The sequence below is a fragment of the Exophiala bonariae genome (assembly GCF_035927105.1).
Source record: "Exophiala bonariae strain CCFEE 5792 chromosome Unknown scaffold_31, whole genome shotgun sequence".
NCBI lineage: Eukaryota > Fungi > Ascomycota > Eurotiomycetes > Chaetothyriales > Herpotrichiellaceae > Exophiala > Exophiala bonariae.
This window is the reverse complement of record NW_027042506.1, coordinates 62,344-83,094: the sequence shown is the minus strand read 5'-3', so window position 1 is coordinate 83,094 and position 20,751 is coordinate 62,344. Positions and strand designations below refer to the sequence as shown.

Sequence of the window (20,751 nt, the reverse complement as noted above, 5' to 3'; positions counted from 1 at the left end):
GAAATGGCCAGATTCCCTTCTGATAGCGGTTATGTCTACTTATAGGTTGTTCAAGGGCCGATGAATGTAAGTTTCGCAGAAGTGCTGAGCACCACAACGGCGTTCTGTTGGAAAAGGTTGACGCTCTGAATTCGAGATTCTCTAATCAGTGAGACATGAATACCATCTAACTAAAGCCCCTAGGTACCGTGACGTGCTCCTGTCTACGTAGACACGCCCCTGTGGTCTAGGACATAGCTTGGAGAATATAGAATAGTCGAAGCAAGTTGGGCACGCGACTCAACTCCATCCTCCGTTTGGAGAGTGACACCAACTGGAGGTTAGTTATTAGGCTTGTGAAGATAGGGAAGAGAGACGAAAGACAAGGCCAGTCAACTATGAGGATTGCTTGACTTTCAAGCTGGCCATCAATGGCCAGTAATTCATATTGAGATACTTACCCGATTTCTGCAGGATCTTGTCTGATCCACCACCAGTATGACACTTTTCACGGTCTCTTCTCTTCCTCAATCCAGGGCAGATCGTTGTACTATGTGACGTGGCCGACATGTCCCTCATGACCAGAGTAGAACCTGGTTCGAACTCTCTGGGGGTTATGGAAAAGTGATGTTGAACAGGGCTAAATGATTTTTGACGCTATCATTTCCGAGCTCGCTTGCATCCTGAATCATCCGTTTCGCCATCAATCGTTATCATCGTTCCCACATTGACATGCATTTCTTTCTCTCATCCTCTCATCTCGGTGGCACTCAATCCTGCCGGTACTGCTCCAACATGGCTGCATGTGGCAATGGATCTTGCGAAGCCCCAGGTTGGCATTGGAGTGCATCGTGCATGCGTGTATTATTGTTTTCGTATAGAACCTCTTATCCCCGATGAGCTCGTACTGTCTCGTCTTGAATTTCCCCAGTCGCTGCGATGCCCAAGTCCTGCACCGGATGTATATTGCCCGGTATAGTGCCTGCCGCATAACCAAGCAAGCAAATGAATTATAGATTGGCCCAAAAGCTCTATTCATTCCACCATCAACTGGGTAGATTTCCTCCAAGAACACCAGCCTTCCCATGCCATGATTCATCATTGACGGCCTTTCTCTCGCCATTTGAGTAGTTCACTCAAGCTTGGAAGACTGCAGCCCATCCGCATAAAGTCATTGCGTAATAATTCGTCCGCACTGGCTCTGCTTCTAACATCAACACAGAGACAGACACTGAGGAAAGCTTTAAGTTCGCGAGAAAGCTTGTTGGGGTTCTTCAGGCGAGGAGTTCCGTTGGTTGCAATGAGAAAGAGAGCCTTCAAAGGTTCCTCGTTCAGGTATGGCGGTTCTGATTCTATCATCTCGATCGCCATAATTCCAAGAGACCAGATGTCGACTTTGGGTCCATATTCTTTCTGCTTGACAACTTCAGGTGCCATCCAGTAAGGTGTGCCTACCATGGTGGCACGTTTGTTCTTTGATTCGGTGAGCTTGGCACAGAAACCGAAATCAGCTAGACAAGGAAGTTAGTAATGAATATATGACAATGTCAGAAGTACTCACTAATCTTGACGTTTCCGACACGGTCAAGCAACACATTGTCGCTCTTGATGTCTCGGTGGATGATGTCTTGAGAGTGTAAATGAGCAAGACCCTTGCATGTCTCGAAGCAAATGGTAGAGATTTGATCCTCGGTGATTACTGGATTGTTGTCGATAACATCTGTGAGAGCACCACCTTCCATGAACTCCATCACCACCCACAACTCATTATTCTGCTCCTGCAAGAAGGAGTCGAGGAAATTCACGATATTGGGGTGCTTCGAATCCTTCATTACGATGATTTCGTTGACGATTAATTCCTTGCGGGGTTGATTGCGGAGATCCATCTGTTTGATAGCCACTTGACCTTTGGGCCCATGCGTACGGTAGATCTCTCTTGCAACTGGCGATGTACAACTCTCCTTTACCCTCGCAACATAAACGGAGCCGGAAGCTCCCTGACCAATCTTCTTCTGCTTGCTGTAGGACTCCAAGGGGTTGTCTTTGGAAACGACTTGCTTGAGTTTCGCCATGACTTCACTTTCGCTCATGCTTGACATGCGGACTTCCTTTGCTCGCTCTTCCACGGGTTTCTTGGCTGTCAAGGCAATCTCGGCCTCTTTGCGAGGATCAGTGGCAGGCTTCGCCTGAGGCTGCTTGGCCACATTTAGAGGTTTTGGCTGCTGTACAGAGCCCTGAGAACGACTCGTCGACTGACCATTCATGCCATTTGCTTGTTGCTTGGATGCGGAGTCCTTGTGGGGAGCTTCTCTTTCTGGCTGGTACCGTGCATTTGGTGATGGTTGTCTGTCGCGGTCTTGGCTGCCAGGAGACCGGAGGGAGCCTTGACCATTAGAGACCGACGTAGGAATGGATTTCTGAGAGCCGCTTGTTGGTGCAGAGGGAGCAATACGTTGAGCGATTGGCTGGGGCTGCTGTCGAAGGGATGTCGATGCAGCTTGTTGAGGGGCAGAAGGAGCGGCTCTTGCAGGATTGTATCGAGGGTCTTGTCGGCTTTGTTGGCGATCCGGGCTGCCGCCGTAGCCTCCAAGTTCTTGCTGAGCAAGAGGAGGTCGACTCTTGGGTAGAGACGCATTGTATGCATCTTGATCCCTTCGGAGCTGCTCATCTTCACGTTCCTTCTCCCGTTGTCTCTCGGCTGCCCGTTTATTCTCCATCTCCAATTGTCGGCGCTTCTGTTCTTGATTTGCGATCTCCTTGATTCGCGCGGCGTCAGCCTCCATATCGTAAGCGCTCTTATCGGTCTGAGATCTTTGCAACTGGGGCTTGGCCGGTGGAGTATTCGTTCGTGCCGGGCCATCTTGATATTTGTTCATGAATTGATTGGCGTTATAACGCTGGGCATCAGTGGGAGGCGTAGGTCGTGGAGGAGCAACACTATTGCCTCCTGAGGGAAATCCTAGTTGCTTGTTGGCCTGAGATTGTGCGGGGGGTGTAGTCATGCCAGGAGAATAGATCTCAGGGTTCTCCTCCCGCTTTTTTTGATCGGAGTAGAACTGGAGGACTTCGATGACAGCTTGGGGATTTTTCTTGTAATCATCTCTGGTAATGGCGGAATTGTTAAGCAGCTTTTCCCATTCTTGAGGCAAACCAACGAAACCACCTGTTTGGGGGTCGAATCCGACATGGATACGGTGGCTGAAATTGGTGGGGTTGCTGACACCGCCCATTCCAGGGCAGCGTTCATAAATCTTGTCAATCCAGTCGTAGATTTCATCATCGTTGCGGACTTCACAGGTCAGAACACGAGTGGGCAGATCGCGAGCCATGGTGACCTTTCCAGCAGCATCTTTGGGATTGGCAATGCGAGTGATTTCAAAGGCCATGCGGGTTTCCTCCGAGCGAGTCACTCCGGTCACAGTGTTGAGTTGGATAGAATTGATCAATTTCCCATTTTCACTCTTCATGAAGTCCAACCTGAATTCGCGGAGGATCAAATAGCGTTGGTTCCATTGAGCGAGGAATTTATCTTCTTTACAGCGGACATGGCCTTCCTTGATGATGGTTGTTGAGTTGGAGGACTTGACGGTAGCCGCCAACGACAAAGAGCTGCCATTGGAGAAGAACGGGGCACTTGGAGTATTGATGCCAGGAGAGGGTTGACCGCCTGCGAGTGACATTGATTCAAAGCTGGTGGCAGGGATGGAGGACTGAGAACGTTGAAGGTCGAGGGGGTTACGCCCGGGGGGCACAGGAGTGGCTCTCGGGCTCATAAATTGACCAGCGCTGTAGAAACTGCTAAACGACTAGAGTTAGAAGGAGGGAGATGGCATGATATTTGAAAATGCAAAAGAATACTTACCCATTTTGCTGGCCTGTCGCCATGATTGGAAGTGTCAATCAAGCGGCTTGAGGCTGCGGCGGGTCTGGAGGGAGTTGGGTTTGAGTTGCAGAGGGTCAAACAGGAGGCGGAGAAAGAGGGTTTATGTGCCAGTCTTTCAAGATCGTAGGACAAGGAAGAAAAGACTCAACGGAGAGAAGTAGGTGGCCGAGCAGTCACAATGGGTGACAGCATGGGGATGATTGCGATCAAGGGTGAGGGAAGTGAAAGGCCTGACTGAAGAATAATGGCGTTGAATGAATTCGAGTCAAACGAATTCCAATTGAGTTGAGTTGAAGGTTGATGTGGCAGAGACTCGCTTAGAGAACGAGAGGAGGATGAGGGAGACTGCGCCAGGTCAATTGGGAGGAGTGAGGAGTGAGGGAATGAATCGTCAAAGTGGTGTTCAGATACGGGCACACCACTTAGTATTCGCATTCACATTCACATCGACTCAATTCTCACTCACACGTGGGTTGGGTCTGGCAGAAACAATTACTCTGGTGAGGCAGATCAAGAGTGGTATGTAGAGTACGAAATGTCCAGTTGGAGTGCAGGCGTGAAGATTCAGTTGAATCCAACTGCGAGATTGGTCAACTGGGGGCTTCCAGTGGTACAAGATTCAGATGGGTATGGGGGCCTTCAGGCGTGGGCTAGAGCGTGGACGTTGAGCACAGGCTTTGGTTCCCGCCTAGAGCGAGGCTTGAGGGGGGCTTGACAGGCTCGGAGCTATCCAGGCTGCGACACGAGTGGGCGGCGGCTAACAAGAGCCTCTAACCACATTCATTCGACGCCTGGCCCTAGCCCGAGGGCCCCCCTGCACACTCCGAGTCGTGAATCGTGATCCCCTCTGGGCAGTCTTCGAGGTTCCGACTCGAGGGTGACTCCAGCCCAAAACACGTTGTCAGTCTAGTAACCTACTCGTAGCTATCTCGTACTGGGGTCCTGTTGTGCAGCTGACTCGCACGGATGGCTTCTCAAGTCTCAACAGAATGGATCACTGGCACAAGTTACGAGCTACAGGTCAACCTGCAAAAGCCCACCTGGGCACCCACAGATTTACGCTTGGCTTGGCTTTGTGCGAGGATGATAGCCGCCCCTATCGTCGACTTCCCAGTTTAGATGAAACACTCTCCTCTCCATGATAGGCGTTGGAACCTGGAAATTCGCCGACAATGTTCATTCCCCCTGTGACGCCACTGAGCCTTCAGGCCTGGCTCTTCCTTTCTGCTTTTGATTTGCTATCAATTGTGGCCACAGCAGTCAAGGTCTCGACGAGGCCTAGTCTCTCGGAGTGCTCTTCTAGAAGAAGAGGAGTGTCGTTCAGGTTTGTCGCACATGCTTCGGGCCCCCCAGGATCGTTTCAGATCCAGCGATGCGGTTGACCCCCAAACTACCTGAACTCAAAAATATGAGGGGCACACGAAGTAGGTCCTTTGGTCGGCTCCTCATCTGCGCGCAGACTTGTCCGATATTTGTTGGATAATGAATACACAACAGGATTGTCGTGTCTTCTCATGCTTGCTATCGCTCAGAACGCCCTCCAATCTGCCCAGACCCAGTTTTAGATTAATTGCTTGTAGAAATCTGTCGCTTGTGAAGTGGACAACATTGCCCACGGTCCGTGCCTTCCCTCAAAACCGACTCCGTGGATTATGTGGAAGTCTGTTTCCGAAATTGATTTAATGAATTTGACCGTGCTTAGGTTCGTTCACGATTCGGAGCAGAAATTCCCGCTGATGGTTCATTTGTCCATCAAGAACTGACACTGATGGCAGAATGTTAATTTTAAGGGCCCTTGCATGGTTCTCAGAATCACAAGTGAGAGACACAAGTCCTTTTTGCGTTAACACATTTTGCTGTGACGGTCACATGACAAGGCTGCGACAAGCCAGACTAGTACAAGGCTGAGATGCAAAGAATCTTGGCATTGATGACGCAGCAGAAATGCCATCGCCGCTGCCCCTCCACTCGCAATTTATTCTCAATTTATTCTCCGGCGAACTTCATTTCTAAGCAACCGCTTCACGTAGACTACCATAGATATTCTCTGGCACTCTTGGTTGCAACATAAAACTGAAATACCTCTCCTGGCCTGTCCCCCTTCTTCCTCACTCACAGAGCCCACCTGTCTCCTCTACCAACAATGTCGGCTTCCGACCCTCGTCGACCGACCAACGACCAAGAGGAGGAAGATGACCTTCTCGACGCTGATGAGGCTGACGAGGAGATATTAGAAGATCAGGATGGGGACCATCCAATGGACGATGATGATGACCTAGAAGAAGAGATTCAATTACAAAATGACTCCTCCGCGCACTTCGATTCTCATAACGACTCTATCTTCTGCATTGCTCAGCATCCTACAAATTCAAATCTTGTGATAACGGGCGGTGGTGACGATGTCGCATATATTTTTGACGCTTCAATACCCAATGGCCCAGTACTTCCGAGCTCCTACGAGTCAAACCCGCAGCCACAAGGAGAACGACAGAGTATTTCTCCGCTTCAAAAACTAGACGGACATACCGACTCCGTCAACGCTGTCACTTTTTCGTTACCAAAGGGAGACTATGCGGTCACCGCTGGTCTAGACGGCAAACTAAGAGCTTGGAAATCCGCAGATGCGGCCTTGAGTAAGTGGTCGTTCGTCGCTGAGGCTTCCGAGGTGCAAGAGATCAACTGGGTGATTCCCTCGCCCAACCCTGCTCATCCAAATACAATCGCCCTGGGAGCCTCGGACGGCTCAGTCTGGGTCTACCAGATCGATGCCTCAGACAACGCGAGCCCCTTGACCATCGTACAAGCCTTCTATTTACACACTGCATCGTGCACAGCAGGAGCGTGGACGCCTGACGGCAGTCTCCTGGCTACGGTATCCGAAGACAGCAGCTTGTATGTGTGGGACGTCTTTAACACCGGCAATGCAGTCATTACACACACGGCAGCCGACCAAAGATTCGAAGTCGAAGGTGGTCTCTATTCGGTCGCATGCAACTCCACGCTCGTCGCCGTTGGCGGTGCAGGCGGCAACATCAGAGTAATCGGGCTCCCCGCGCCAGCGGCACCTAGCCAACAATCCAAGAAATCAAAACAATCATCCTCATCCTCATCCTCTTCCGCCGCCGCAGGCCAGATCCTGGCTTCGCTGCAAGCTCAATCCGATGGCGTCGAGACCCTCTCCTTCTCTTCACCACCCCTCACACTCCTCGCGGCAGGCAGCGTCGATGGCTCCATCGCCCTCTTCGACACAGCTCACCGCTTCGCCGTGCGTCGCCACATCAAAGAAGCACACGAAGACTATGCCGTTGTCAAAGTCGACTTTGTGCGCAATCCACAGAAGGGCGGCTGGGTCCTAAGCAGCGCGGGCATGGACGGTGTCATCCGCCGCTGGGACGTCCGTGGCGGCACGACAGCTGCGGGCCAAGGATTCATCAAGGAGTGGAAGGGCCATAGAGGCGAGGGCGAGGGCGGTGGCATTCTTGGATTTGTTCAGGGTGGCGGTGGGAATAGAATTGTCACAGCCGGCGATGATGGCGTTTCGCTTGTGTTTAAAGCGGATCTTGCATAGATGGAAATCCAGCCGCAGTGTGTTCATTATGTGCTGCTCAGATGCCAAAAAAGCCGATTTTCCTCCCTTCCTCTCAAGCTCGTCTCCAATTGGTCTATTCTAATTGGGAATCATTCTATGCATCTGAGTGGCGGGCATGTTGCAGGCTTGGTGCATTTTCTTCTAGACTCTATTTTTACGAAAGACGTGAGAACGTCTGGCAACAGCAGATCGTGGAGTAGTAATAACTGCGCCGCAAGCGGGATAGAAGTCACGGAGCTGGAGGATTCCAGAGCGGTGGTCTCCCTCTTGAAGGGGTTTTAGATTGCTTGCTTTTCGAACCACTGCCAGATTCGATTCTAAAATAATAATAAAAGGCATGATCTGATATGACAAGAATAAATCTGTGTAATGAGCGTCTGACGCAGCCACATATTGTTCACAAGTCCCACCTCGATCGCGACACCATCGTCAGCAGCGATGGAACTAGTAGTCACGTCCTTCTGCATAGCCGTACGGCTCCTGCTGCCCAGCCGTGACTCTGTCCCTCATGGCGTCTTCCCAACGCTTCCACGCAGGGAAGATGTTTCCGTCTTTTGATGGGTTTGACCTCCTCCACTTCGTCGCGGCCAATTTCCTATATGTATATTCGAGCTCACCGTTACGGTGTCGCTTCCACGACCACTCCGTGCTCTCAAACCCCGAAATGCGCCGATTTTCCGTCACAAAGGCGTAGAGCGTCAACAGGCGAAAGTCGTGCGAAAATTCTAACGAGCGCATGGAGTCGATGATTGCCCATAGGGCCCTCATCGTGTCTTGAGCTCCTGATTCAAGTGCGAGGTGGACCCAGGCGCTAAAGATCTCTTCGTCAAAGGGAACCCCTTGCACACCTTTTGTATAGTCGCTCTCGTAAATCGTGCATATTAATCGTATGGCATCACCGCCTCGAAAGGATCGTCCAAGTTTCCAAACAACGAATTTTAGAAGAGCGTGATCCCGGAGCTCACCTGTCTGCCTTCTTGTTGCATAGTCGTTCAAAACCACGTCGACTACCTCGGAGTACAGCGGCAATCGTTCTTGCAGTATATTCTCGGGCATCGATTCGGAAAATTGAGTGGGTCCGTTGAAATTTCGCTGTGGCGGGCGGCGAAGCTCACTATAGCTTGGAGTTCTCCTCCTGAATTCATCCGATTCATAAAGGTCCGTTACTGACACGCCTCCTTCGAGAATAATTTTCAAATCTTCGACCGCTTCAATTTGCCAGCCGAGATCTCGGTGCAGCTTTGCTTCCGACGGCCGCATCCTAGTGAACCTTGGTGTGCTGTGCTCGATTTCACGGGCCAATGCGACCAATGCATCCGTGGACTTTGAGTCAAAATCATTTGGCATATCATGATTGATGTGGTGAATGGCCTGTAACCGATAGATCAGATCATCTCTCACTAGTCCAGATACACAGCCTCTAAAGTATCTGCTGAAAGGATCCTTGCGAGCCCGGTGTGCAAGTGCCCGGCAGGCACTAGCAATCTCAACACAACTGGCCCCAATGCCCCTGCACGTGTCTGAAAACTGCAGGGCAGCCTGGAGGGTTGAGAAAGGCGGATCTAGGCGAGAGTAGACCTTCTCAACCAGACTAGCCCATTCCAGAACAAGCTCATGACGTCCATCTCTTATTGATGCACATGAAATGGCTCTTGAGACTCGACCCCCCGGGATCAAGCCAGCATTTTTCATAGCATGGAGGGTAAAGCCCAAGCATCGTTCAGCCGTATTGTTCGTGGCAAAGAGTTCGATGAGTTTTGCGTAGAAGGACTGAAAGCGTTCTGGGTTCTTTCTGGAGTAGCCTTTGACGTGCATCAGTTCAATAACCGATGAGGCTTCTTTCCAATTGCCAGCAACCGCGTAGCCATTGCAGAGATCCTCCAGACTATCCTGCGTTATGGCAATATTGTATTGCTTCTCTAAATCATTCAGAGTCAGAAGGACTTTCTCCATCTTTCCCGCCTGACAAAGAGCCTTGATGATAGGAACTGAAAAGCTCTTCCCTAGTGAGATGCCAGATAGTCTTGCAAGGTGTAAGATCTTTCTCATTTCTGTGATCCATGACTCGAAATCATGATCGGTCTCAAGGCGGTGTATGAGATAGCTGACAGCCAGGAAATAATCATCCGTCTTAGGAGAGGCTTTTGACACAGCTATTTCCTGCCGTGGGAACAGCACATCGGAAGCTTGACCAAGACTGGAGTCATTGGAAAGATGATGCTTCACGATTTCCAGCACGGGAGAGAATGTGCACGCTTCGATGGGTAATACAGGTCTGAATATGGATACAATTGCTGTTGCAATCGTCATCCTGTCATCACTGGGCTGTGCAAGAAAATGTTGTAAAACTAAGTGCCAATGTGCCATTTTGAGACCCAAGTAGCGACGGTCTTGGAGAATAAATTCTAGTATCCTGTCATGGGTCTCAGTTCCGACTAGCATTTTGAGCTGTTGGGAGGCATTCTGAGATGAGGGTGGAAAGTCGTTCAGAGTGGTCGGGCCTGCCAGGGAAGGCGTTGTGTAATTCGGGAATTGATTACTGGGGATTCGATCAATTAAGAGACTGGCTTTCAGGCGAATTGGTTCGATTAGCCATGGGGGTCGATCAGCATCATGAAAGTCAACAGGAGATCTTCCTTTATCTGTGCTGGTTGGATACGTGCGGAGGTCGTTGCTAACAATAGCTGTGGAACTGTCAACACGTGCGAGGCCTGTGGCTTCATCTTGGAACTGGGATGATTTATTCGATAGGAGCGGCTGCGCTGTCCTCCTTTCGTGTATCGAAGTGCCGTCTCTGGACCCCAAATGGTACAATGCACAGTTCTTATCCCGATTCTTCTGGTTCTCTTTATGCGCTCCAAGTCCCAGGTCCTTTTCACGAAGATGCGGATGAGTGTTATCATTCAGTCGACGCAGAGGTGGCGATGTGGCCCAATTGCTGCCCTTCAGAGGTAGCGTCCATTCCTCCGATAGCTCTGTGTTGGTAAGGTGGCTCTGGGTATGGGAGTCTGCATTTCCACGATGTCCCTTCTTCTTGTCGATAGTTTTCTGGGGAAGAGGGTTCCTGCGGCGCGCATTGTGACTGAGCGCCGCAACCCCACGGTCGCTACCGCAGTGTGCAAAATTCGGCTTCGAAGGGAGATATGCTAGTTGTCGAAGGGCCCGGAGAGCAGCTTTTGAGGGCACGAGAGGTAGACCCAGGATGCAGGGCGTTCGTCCCATGGATAGTGGTAGTGAGAGAGCGCACACATTGGGGTGTAATAAGGGAAGACCACATCACGAATAAATCATGGACTTTGGGCTGTGAATAATATGCGCTGGTGAGATCGATCGACCATGTTGTCAAGAGCTTATTCCGAATACAATCTTCCATACAACTTGGAGTTGAACATGAAATCTGGAGATTGAGTCATGAAACACCAAAAGAGATTGGCGCTGACTCGCGGAGTCCAAGTCTGCGGCTGCACCGACTGCAAGGCTGACTGACAGGATACCACTTGAACTTGACTCTTTGACAACGTACGAAGTGCCACCATAGAGCTGTTCCTGCTATAAACTGCAAGCATGAAACTCCTGACTCATCAGAGTGATGATCAGAGGCAGGCACTGAGCTACTAGCTCTTCACGATACTCTTTTCTACTGTTGTAGGTGGTTTCCTCGCCTTTCCAGCGGGCTCGTTCTTCAACGCGACGTATGAAAACAAGGCACACCTGGTTAACCACTCGCTGACCGAGCTTCGCAGATAGAGGTTGCCCTGCCGTGGGCCAATCACACATGAAGCATGGCCTCGTGAGACGCCGACACTTTGTGGAGCACTTCTACTCCTGCTTCTGAGATCTCACTCTCCTTGTCACAATTCATAGCATCTTTCCTGGTTCATGACCACCTGAGCCTTCCCCATGGACGCCTCTACGGAGCTCAGACACCATGACTATTCTATCGGTTGGATTTGTGCTCTATCCGTCGAAGCTGCGGCGGCGAAGGCTATGCTTGACGAGAAACAACCCCCCCTGTATCAAGATATGAATGATCGTAACATATACACTTTGGCCGCATAGGACCACACAATGTTGTCATTACATGCCTCCCTGCCGGTGTGACGGGCACTAATGCTGCCGCTACCGTGGCGACGCAGATGTTCCGCACGTTCACACAGATCAGGATCTGCCTAATGGTAGGGATTGGAGGCGGTGTCCCAGGTGGCGACCGCGATGTCCGATTGGGAGACGTTGTCGTTGGTCAAGACGGGGTGGTTCAGTACGATCTGGGGAAAACTATACAAGGTGGGGCGTTCCAGCAAACCGGAGTATTGACAAAACCACCCGCCTCTCTCCTGTCCATCTTGTCGGAGCTGAAAACAAAATACATGATGGATGGCAGCCATTTCTCCAACTACATCCCGGATGCCTTCAAGAGCTTCCCAAACATGGCTGTCGACTTTGCTTTCCCTGGTGCCGGCGACGATGTGCTTTTCAAGTCTGGTTATGATCATCCACAAGGATTACCCAATTGTTCAAATTGTGACCCCCACCATATAGAAGACCGTGCCATGCGCACTCCGCAGTTGCCAAAAGTACACTATGGTCTCATTGCATCAGGTAATCAAGTCATGCGCCATGGGGCAACAAGAGAAAAGTTGCGGGCAGAGACGAAGGCTATCTGCTTCGAGATGGAAGCCGCCGGTTTGGTCGACATTGTTCCTTCTTTAGTCATCCGCGGAATCTGTGACTATTCGGACTCGCATAAAAACAAAGCATGGCAGCCTTATGCTGCGCTTACAGCGGCTTGCTATGCCAGGGCATACCTTTTGGAAGCTCCAACAGCCCGTGTCAATCAAGTACAATCAATAACTGGGACGGCCAGTGTCTTAGGTAAGGGTGAATCTCTACTGCAGTTCTGAAACTTGGAAAGTATATCATACCTTGCAAAAGAGTGCACGATGTAAGAGTGGTTCGAGTATTGGTTTTCTGAATTTGTCCTCTATCACGGGTGAAACCACCTTCTAATCGTACCTTTCCACTTGGGCAGATTCTATCGCCTCCATAACCAGAACGAACTCTCAGATTTTGTCGGCTCCAATCTTTGCGATTCCGAGCCAGTTTAATGCAAGCGATGACCTGTTGGTGAAGGACCAGAAGCTCCAAGAGTTAGCCCGCGCAGCCGAAAAATCATTGAAGGATGCCTTTACCCGCCTCAGGTCCGCACTCGCACACAATCAACATGCAACCTTTAAACCGTGCAGCCCACGAGATGTCCGATTTGTACTCTTCAAGATCCAGAAGCAGCAAGCCAGTGCCTCATGTTGCATGGACCTGACACGAATGAACAAGTTATTGGATGGCGTTCAAACCTTCGCTAAAGAACTTCGATTCGAGGAGAAGTCTGAATTGATTCCATTTCTTTGCGGCATGATTCACTTATCGTTACAAGTAGGTTGCCTCTCCGCCCACTTTCCTAGTCCTCCAGGTTGAGATAAAAGCCCGGTCCAGTGTAATGGCTTCACGTTTTGATCTGATTCACTGTCGTTGCGTTCGTGCTAACATTTTGACCCCAGAGAACGGCTAACACTCCGGTGGCCTTTGATCTACTGCTGAAAACATATAAAACAATTGGCAACTCAATTACATATGATGAAGAAGCAGTCTCTTGGATTTCGCAAATCCCTAACAACAAAGATCTGCTCATGGCAAGGATAGGTGAAAACATCTTGAAGCTTCAATGTCTGATATTACAGACACTCGAGATACCGGACCCATTAATGGGGAAAGCTTTCGCCAGCACATGGCACTCCCTCTCACCACAAAGGGAACAGTTACACCAAGATCTCCGAGGGTACAAGGGTCTTGTAGAGTCTCGCGCAAATGTAATTACAGTCGTCGACCATGAGCAGAGACGCGCCTTGCTTCTGGAAAGGGGAGGATCTGCACTAATTGACTCCAAAGAGCAGTGGTCCAAACTTCAGCAGTGGCTGGCGGGCGCCGATTGTATACAGAACCATGCTGATGTTCGCCAGATCAGGGAAAGTACTCCAAAAAGTGGTCATTGGCTCTCACAACATCAGAGATATGTTTCCTGGAGACGGGACGACATTCCCCAGACACCAATTCTCTGGCTGAGTGGAGCTTTAGGAGCCGGCAAGACGGTTCTCGCGTCTGGCATTATTGATGATTGCAATCTGGACGACAAGTCCAGAACAGCTTTTTTCTACTGCTACCATGATGACCCACAGCGAAAGAAATCTCTACCAATATTAGCTTCTATCCTTGCACAGCTCACGACTAGTGACCACATACTGATGCCATGGTGTTACGAGCAGTATACGACGAGCAATCAATTATCTCTGCGGGACGAGGCTCAATGCATAGATATGCTGAGGTCAATACTTCTCAGCAACAAGAAAACATTTGTAGTCTTGGACGGCATTGATGAATGCGAACGGAAAGATCGACAATTGCTACTCAGCTTTTTCACCCGTGCAGTCGCAGCCTGTGAATCGAATGATCCCGGCAGCCTCCGCATCGCTTTGCTGAGTAGGGATGAAGATGATATCAGAAGAGCCCTTGCCGGCGCCATCTCTGAGATCAAAATTACGCCGGCCGAGAATGAACGCGACATGAAGCGATACATTAAGTTACGGTGCAATGAAGTCAAGGACAAATTTGAGGAGCTCAGAGCTGACGCAATCAAGTACATCTCGGACTCTACATTTCTCCGAGCAGATGGTGAGTAAGCCCTTGAGATGGAAACCTTGGCCGGATTGCTCACCATGGGACATAGGGATGTTTCTGTTCGCTAAATTGGTTCTGACGAATCTACTTGAGCAAGTGTCGCTGGAGGCACTGCAGTCGGAGATTGAACCGAGCAATTTCCCAGCCGGGCTTGATGCAGCGTAAGAGATTCGCGAACATGCCTGAACAGAAACTAACTTGTGAAAGCTATGGGCGCATTATCCATCGGATCAAAAACGATTTCGATCCCAATAACATTGGGCACGCCAGAAAGATCCTCGGCTGGGTGACCTGTTCCGTACGACCTCTGAAGTGGCACGAAATCCAAGGAGCACTGTCTGTCAATACGACCGATAGAGATATCAACTTTGCAGGACGCCGGTCCCGAGTACATGTTCGGGAAATCTGTGGGTCGCTAATCAGCAACTTGTCCGGGGACCGGGTAGAATTGGTCCACATGAGCGCGAAAGAGTAAGTAAGACCTTCAACCATTTGTTCGAACACACAAGTTAAGCCATGCGCAGCTACTTGATTCGGTCCACGTTTGTGGATTTTGCCAGTGCCCAAATCAACTTAGCATCACTCTGTCTTGACTACCTGTCCTTCGACTGCTTTGAGTCCGGACATGAAGCGGAGCAAGTGAAACAGTCTTCATTGAAAGGTTGTTTCGCTTTTCAAGACTACGCTGCAGCTCATTGGCCCGACCATACTACTGCTGTGATAAACGCTGGATCGTCAGCCTTGTCCGGCCATGGACAAGCAGGCGACATGTTCAAGTCGGCCCTCCTCGACTTTCTAACACATTATGAGCTTGAGCCGGTCGAGGACTCTGCGGATCAGGGGCTAGATCTGAGTTGCCTTCCATTCCGCGACGAGAGTTACGCAGCGAACACGTCTCATATCGTTGGAATGATACGACAGCAGAAGGCGAAGGGCAACAAGGGACTTGATGAAATCATTCCAAATGAACTTGAACGCGTGGTCCTGGCCAACCGTGCGCAGATTGAGCAGCTGACTCTAGCAGACGTGGAAACTAGGGGGAATCTCGAAGACTTCTATGGCCGAAAATGGTACAAGTGCCCCAAAGCAGCTTGCTACTATTTCCATGAAGGCTTCCTCACTGAGAAGGAAAGGAACTATCACGTTATGCGGCACGAGTACCCTTTCCGCTGTACCGATGTCACCTGTGAGACTGGCTACCGAGTAGGCTTCACAACCGCCAAGCTGCTGGAGAAACATTTGACCGTTCATCATCCAGAATCCAAGCAAATCACAGCAATTTTCACAAGACTGAAGAAAGAACGGTCATCTGGCGCACATCTTCCGAAGCAAGGCACCAACATCTCCACCAATACCGGGAAATTTTCGTGCCATATATGCTTGAGAACATATACTAGAAAGGAGAAGCTCAATAACCATCTTCGGACTCACCGGGAAGACCAAACACTTTACAAGTGCTCGGTCGCTGAGTGTGAGAAGTCGTTCTTCAGGGACGATGAAAGAAAACGACATGAAAGAGAAGTCCACTCGGAAGAAAAGAGATTCTCGTGCACTGTAGAGCTGAAGTATGGGATTCCAGGCTCAAAGAGCTGTGGTTGTAACAAGGGATTTCCCCGGCTTGCGTCTCTTGTGAGCCATTGGCGCAGCAAAAACGGCCAAGCCTGCCTAAAACCACTTCGAGATGAAGAAGAGCTCGAAAGGCAATGGGAAAATCAGATTGTCAGGAGGAAAGCTGATGGGCTGGAACTTCCCCTACCTCGACAGCTCTACGAGCAGTTTCCGGATTTGCGCAAATCAAATTTTGCACTTCCAGCGGTAGGAACGATCGGCGATGGCCAACAGCAGGCCGGTTTAGAGAAGTGGCAGCCGTTCAAATCGAATACAACGCCTGAGGCGGCTATCTCTGAAGCAGAGATGCATACCTCTGACCGAACAGAGGGGGCTGCTGCGCCCCGGATGTTTGCTGAACCGTCTGAGTAAGAGGACATCGGAACCATGCACCACATTATCAGCTTGCACGTCTCCTTGAATTCCCAGAACCCCTTCGATTGGGTATCGGCTTAGCTGTGCAAATCTCACAATGATTTCCACATACCTAGGCGTCCGCCGCCAACTGGTGAAATTTCTTTGTCATTTTTGTGGAATCGAAGTTTGTCGAACAGCAATGCCGCTGGAAGATCAGACATGTGCGAATCAATCAAGCTTCAACTAAAGTTTCATCCGAGTCAGAAAATCCGATATATTGAATTCATGTGCCTAGGTAACCAACTCCCTGGTGTGACACTGCTTTGCTTGCCTCGCAGTTTGAAATCGGGTTTTACACGTGACCCGAGATGCGGAACGGCCGACTTTTGCCGCAGAGCCTGGTGCCTGAGCTGGCCCTCCAGTATGCATGGTGACGAGAAAGACGGGTGCCTGATTCGTTGCTCGACGAGCAGACCCTCCTACACCGCCGTGAATGAGAATTTTAGTGTCAGCTTCAAGGATGGATCTCACGCCTGGTACTTTCTCAACTTAGTCTAGATCGAAAGCTGGTAGTCACGTGCTGCGCCTTCGGGTGCCATGCAGATCAAAGAACTACTCTCACTGATACTACGGCGTTCCAGAAAGTCTATAGTGCAGATAAAGCAGACCATAAGGACCTTGGTAGCAACGGTGGAATGTCCGCCGAGCCTAAGCGTGTCACATGACAGTCATTCCCGTCAGTGACGCTAAATCTTTTACTCATGGCGGTGCAAGTGGGTCTGCTTGTCGGCGCCTGCCAACAGAAGCTGGGCACATGTGCTCACCGTCTGCCTATTGGCTCAAATGCCCAAAAGTTCCTCACATGGGGCCCAATGCACACAAGTGAAGTGGCCAATCACCCAAATCCTGCGCCCCAAACGCCCTGTTGCAGTGCCAAAATCCCCCTCTCTTGCGCTGCCAAAATCCCCCTCTCTTGCAGTGCCAAAATCCCCCTCTCTTGCACTGCCAAAATCCCTTCCTTGCACGTGACTGCTTCCTATCACGTGAGCCCTCCCATGAGATCGTTATGCGGTAAATCAGATAAGTGCACAAGCATAAGCACCTCGCGAGCTGGGTACTTTGTACGGCGATCCAGTAATACCGGACACCAATGCACATCACGTGAGTGGCACGGGTTAAGTGAACCTGCACGGCGAAGTAGAATAAATATTTGCCGTCAAGTCCAAAAACGTCCTAACGAATCTCAGCTGTAACACAAATAGTACAGAATCCTCACGCAGAAGTTTCAATGTAGCGAGAGCTCAAGCCTATCTTTCCCCGTTTGACTGGCCATTATCCTGGAATTTATCATGTTTTGGTACCATGTCTCGACACACAGACTATGTAGGTACCTTGGTAGGTAAACATCAGTCGCCTGCCTCACATACTCTTTTTATGAGCAAGTAGGTTTTTTTATGACACGACTGCAGTGGATGCTACGGCGGACAGTAGCTCCACTCTCTTCAGCTTACTCTGTTGTTGTCTCGAAACATCCTGACAGATCAGTTGGATCACAAAGTGCATGGGGACCGCGAGAGCCTACGTACCTCTTCCACAGTGCCACGGACAACATATCTAGTCACTATGACTGTCTGCTTCTGTAATAGCCTCTGCGCCCTCGCAATAGCCTGGAACTCCACCCCGGGATTCCACTGAGGTTCGAGGATGAATATCCGGTTGGCGATGGTTAGATTCAGCCTGTATGGAATGATTATTTCAGCGTGAGATCGTGATATCAACTAACTGTAAGCAACAAGCACATACCCATAAGCTCCAGTGCCAGTGGTCATCAGCAAAACGCGTATGCTTTCGTCGTCGTTGAATGCATCGAAAGTCGGCTGTCGATTGTTCGACTCGGTGTTCCCGTCCACCCGCAAATAGGCGATATTGAGTCGCTGCAAGTGTACTTGGACGAGATCAAGAGACCTAGTCCAACTGGAAAATATAATGCTGGACGCAGTCGTTAGCCGACCTGTCTTGTAAGTCTTCCCATTGTCTCACCTTTTAGTAGTGGCGAGGTCTTGATTCACATCGTCCACCAGCATTTGCATCTTGGCAGAGAACCCCTGAGGGCCGACATCATTTTCCCTGACAGCTAAGGGAAGGAGCTCAGCAGCTTCAGGGTAGGAGCGATCGCCAGTGCCTGCACTTGATGACTGATCAGCACTTTGGAAGCGTTCGGCAGTACATTCATCACATGTGAACTGTACACGTTGCTGCGGTGTGCGGCTTTCGTTGAACCTTGCAATCAACATAGGCGTCCGTCCATGGCAGAGTGAGCACATCACATCAGCGTCTTGTCCTAGCGAGTTGATAATATCTTCTCTTTGAGCTTTTGCGCTCAATGCACCTGATGACCACGGTTTCTGAAATGTGCCGTGATTGCACAATCGCCTGAGTTGAAGTTGAATTTGAAATCTTGCGAAAGGTGTACCAGACGCCTGCTCCCTCGAGCCATGACTCAATTCCCAAAACATCGAGTTCAGTGTCTTGTCATATTGCGTTCGCTCTGCTTGAGAGAGCTCAACATAGTGAACACGTTCTGTGACTGGAGGAAGTTTGAGCCGTTCAATCTTCCGGCGCATACAAACGGAGTTCATCAACAAAGAGAGATTCTGCCGGGCAACAACTGGGTCGCAAGAAAAGGTGGAAACCACGTATTTCCGGAATACGGAGATGTTGTTAAACGGACTTGCACGAATGAAAGCGAATAATGCTCCCAGGTCTTCCCACTTGTTTTGGACGGGCGTCCCAGTCAAACACCATCGATTGCAGGCCTCGAGCTCGTTAACCGCCGCGTACAAACCGGTGGACTGCCGACGGATGTAGTGTGCTTCATCAAGGATGATGCGGAACCAGTGGATGGATCTCAAAATATTCTTGTTTGCTTTCCGCTCCGTTGCCAGCGTGTGGTAAGTCGTGAACACAATGTCGGCTCTGGCTACCTTGTCCACTTGCTTTGGACGGTACCTGCCATGATACTTGAGGGCTTGCAGCGAAGTGTCCAAAAAATCTTTGACTTGGGTCAACCACACCTCCATCACCTGAAAGGATGGAACTACAACTAATGTGGCGTTTGAACGGACTTTTGTCAGCCTACTGACATTGCTCTCGGGTTGATCATCCTCATGATTGTCGGACCAAGTACGCGCATCTGCTAGCCTCCGCCCAATCAGACCCAGCATTGACAGAGTCTTGCCCATGCCAGGGTCATCAGCAAGTATGCCGCCACCAGTCTCCATGCGTGGCTCCTGCGTCCAGGACTTGGTAATTTGATGTTGAAAACCAGACTGTGCCTCGGTCTCTGTCCATTTCCATAGCTTGTGCTCAGCCGGAATAGGACCAGCTTCTCTTTCGATCATAAACGGGATTGCCTGCTTCTGATGGGGAAGGAGTGGCACCGTGACATGCATGTACTCTTGTTCCTCTGGATATTGGCGGTCTCTGGTTTCTTCAGAGCATATGTCCTTTATAGTTTGCTGAATATCTGGCGGTCTGGAGGTTTCGGGCTGCCAATCCATATTTTCGACATCCATTTCATCTCCATCATGCTCAACGTCCTCGAGGGCCAACATGTGAGGGTTCTCGTACTCAACGTCTTCCTCACAGTGTTTTGGGTTCTGAAGGTAAATCCCTTGGTCTGAGAGCAAATCGCCCACTGCCGTGCGGGCACTTACTGCACCATAGATATTCAAATCAACATTAGTTTCCGCATCTTTTGGCCTTTTGGCACGATCAATGATCCGCATCCAGCCGTCAATACGCACATATGCGAGAATGCGGATTGAGGGCATCTGATCAAGAGTCTGAAGAGGACTGAAGAGATGATGGTCCAGCTGAGCACATAAAGACCCGTCATCTAGCTTCAAGAACCCGGTAGTGGAATCTGCGATAAAGGTACAACGTGCCCATGACTTCTCCGAGCGGTTGATGGCCACGAGCTTCCGTCGCAGAACCTGCATGTCGCCGAATAGTCTGGCGCGGCGGTTGTGAATCATCCTAAAGCATTGCATGCGGTCAGATTGTGAGTTGTCTGTGCCATCGAACGAGTCCTGCCACATCTCGTCGAACTCTCTCTGCACTGTTTCATGCTGATTCCTCATCATGCTCGCCGCCCACGTGTCAATCCGTGTACCAACCTCTTCCAATGCGGCGCGATCGATCGACACCTTAGTACCATGCTCAGTCTGGGGGGCACTGGCAAGGCTGAGCACATCGTCCGAGTCTTCTGCCGAGTCCACGTCATCGCCAGCCTCCTCAACTCCTAAGATTGTCGTGAGCATTTCAGGCCAAGGCTGCGGATCGAGATCCGCGGTCCATGCAATGTCGACATCCTGAGCGACTCGTTTGGCAGGTGAGTCTTCGTCTGACTCACTCGAACCTTCTCCAACCTCTCGTACTCGCTTCATCCCGTCTATGCCGGAAGTTGACTCCTTCAGCCTCGTCGAGAATTGTTGTTTTCCCTCAACAACCAGTAGATACTTTGACTGCTAGAGATGTTGCTCATGCTCATAATGGTGCGAGTGCCACTCCTGAAGTATCACGAGCACCAGAGTATTGGAGGTGA

The 20,751-nt window shown here is 50.3% G+C and overlaps 5 protein-coding genes across 5 annotated transcripts; 2 read left to right on the top strand and 3 right to left on the bottom strand.

Annotated features, from left to right (window-relative positions):
* Window positions 1-1,077: 1,077 nt before the first annotated feature.
* LTR84_008382 (uncharacterized protein) lies at window positions 1,078-3,864 on the bottom strand (the record flags this gene model as incomplete). The annotated part of the gene is made up of 3 exons (XM_064851928.1): window positions 1,078-1,490; window positions 1,541-3,777; window positions 3,842-3,864. The coding sequence occupies 3 exons, from the start codon at window positions 3,862-3,864 to the stop codon at window positions 1,078-1,080; spliced, it is 2,673 nt and encodes an 890-aa protein (XP_064701833.1).
* Window positions 3,865-6,005: 2,141 nt separating this feature from the next.
* Window positions 6,006-7,430, top strand: LTR84_008381 (uncharacterized protein; the record flags this gene model as incomplete). Its single annotated transcript, XM_064851927.1, has 1 exon — window positions 6,006-7,430. One exon carries the CDS (start codon window positions 6,006-6,008, stop codon window positions 7,428-7,430), a length of 1,425 nt encoding a protein of 474 aa, XP_064701832.1.
* Window positions 7,431-7,895: 465 nt separating this feature from the next.
* LTR84_008380 (uncharacterized protein) lies at window positions 7,896-10,673 on the bottom strand (the record flags this gene model as incomplete). Its single annotated transcript, XM_064851926.1, has 1 exon — window positions 7,896-10,673. The coding sequence occupies one exon, from the start codon at window positions 10,671-10,673 to the stop codon at window positions 7,896-7,898; it is 2,778 nt and encodes a 925-aa protein (XP_064701831.1).
* Window positions 10,674-11,351: 678 nt separating this feature from the next.
* Window positions 11,352-16,160, top strand: LTR84_008379 (uncharacterized protein; the record flags this gene model as incomplete). The annotated part of the gene is made up of 7 exons (XM_064851925.1): window positions 11,352-11,484; window positions 11,511-12,323; window positions 12,481-12,881; window positions 13,007-14,174; window positions 14,230-14,341; window positions 14,388-14,651; window positions 14,705-16,160. The coding sequence occupies 7 exons, from the start codon at window positions 11,352-11,354 to the stop codon at window positions 16,158-16,160; spliced, it is 4,347 nt and encodes a 1,448-aa protein (XP_064701830.1).
* A 1,437-nt stretch (window positions 16,161-17,597) lies between these two features.
* On the bottom strand, window positions 17,598-20,593 carry LTR84_008378 (uncharacterized protein; the record flags this gene model as incomplete). Its single annotated transcript, XM_064851924.1, has 4 exons — window positions 17,598-17,678; window positions 17,732-17,882; window positions 17,949-18,134; window positions 18,186-20,593. The coding sequence occupies 4 exons, from the start codon at window positions 20,591-20,593 to the stop codon at window positions 17,598-17,600; spliced, it is 2,826 nt and encodes a 941-aa protein (XP_064701829.1).
* Window positions 20,594-20,751: the final 158 nt, after the last annotated feature.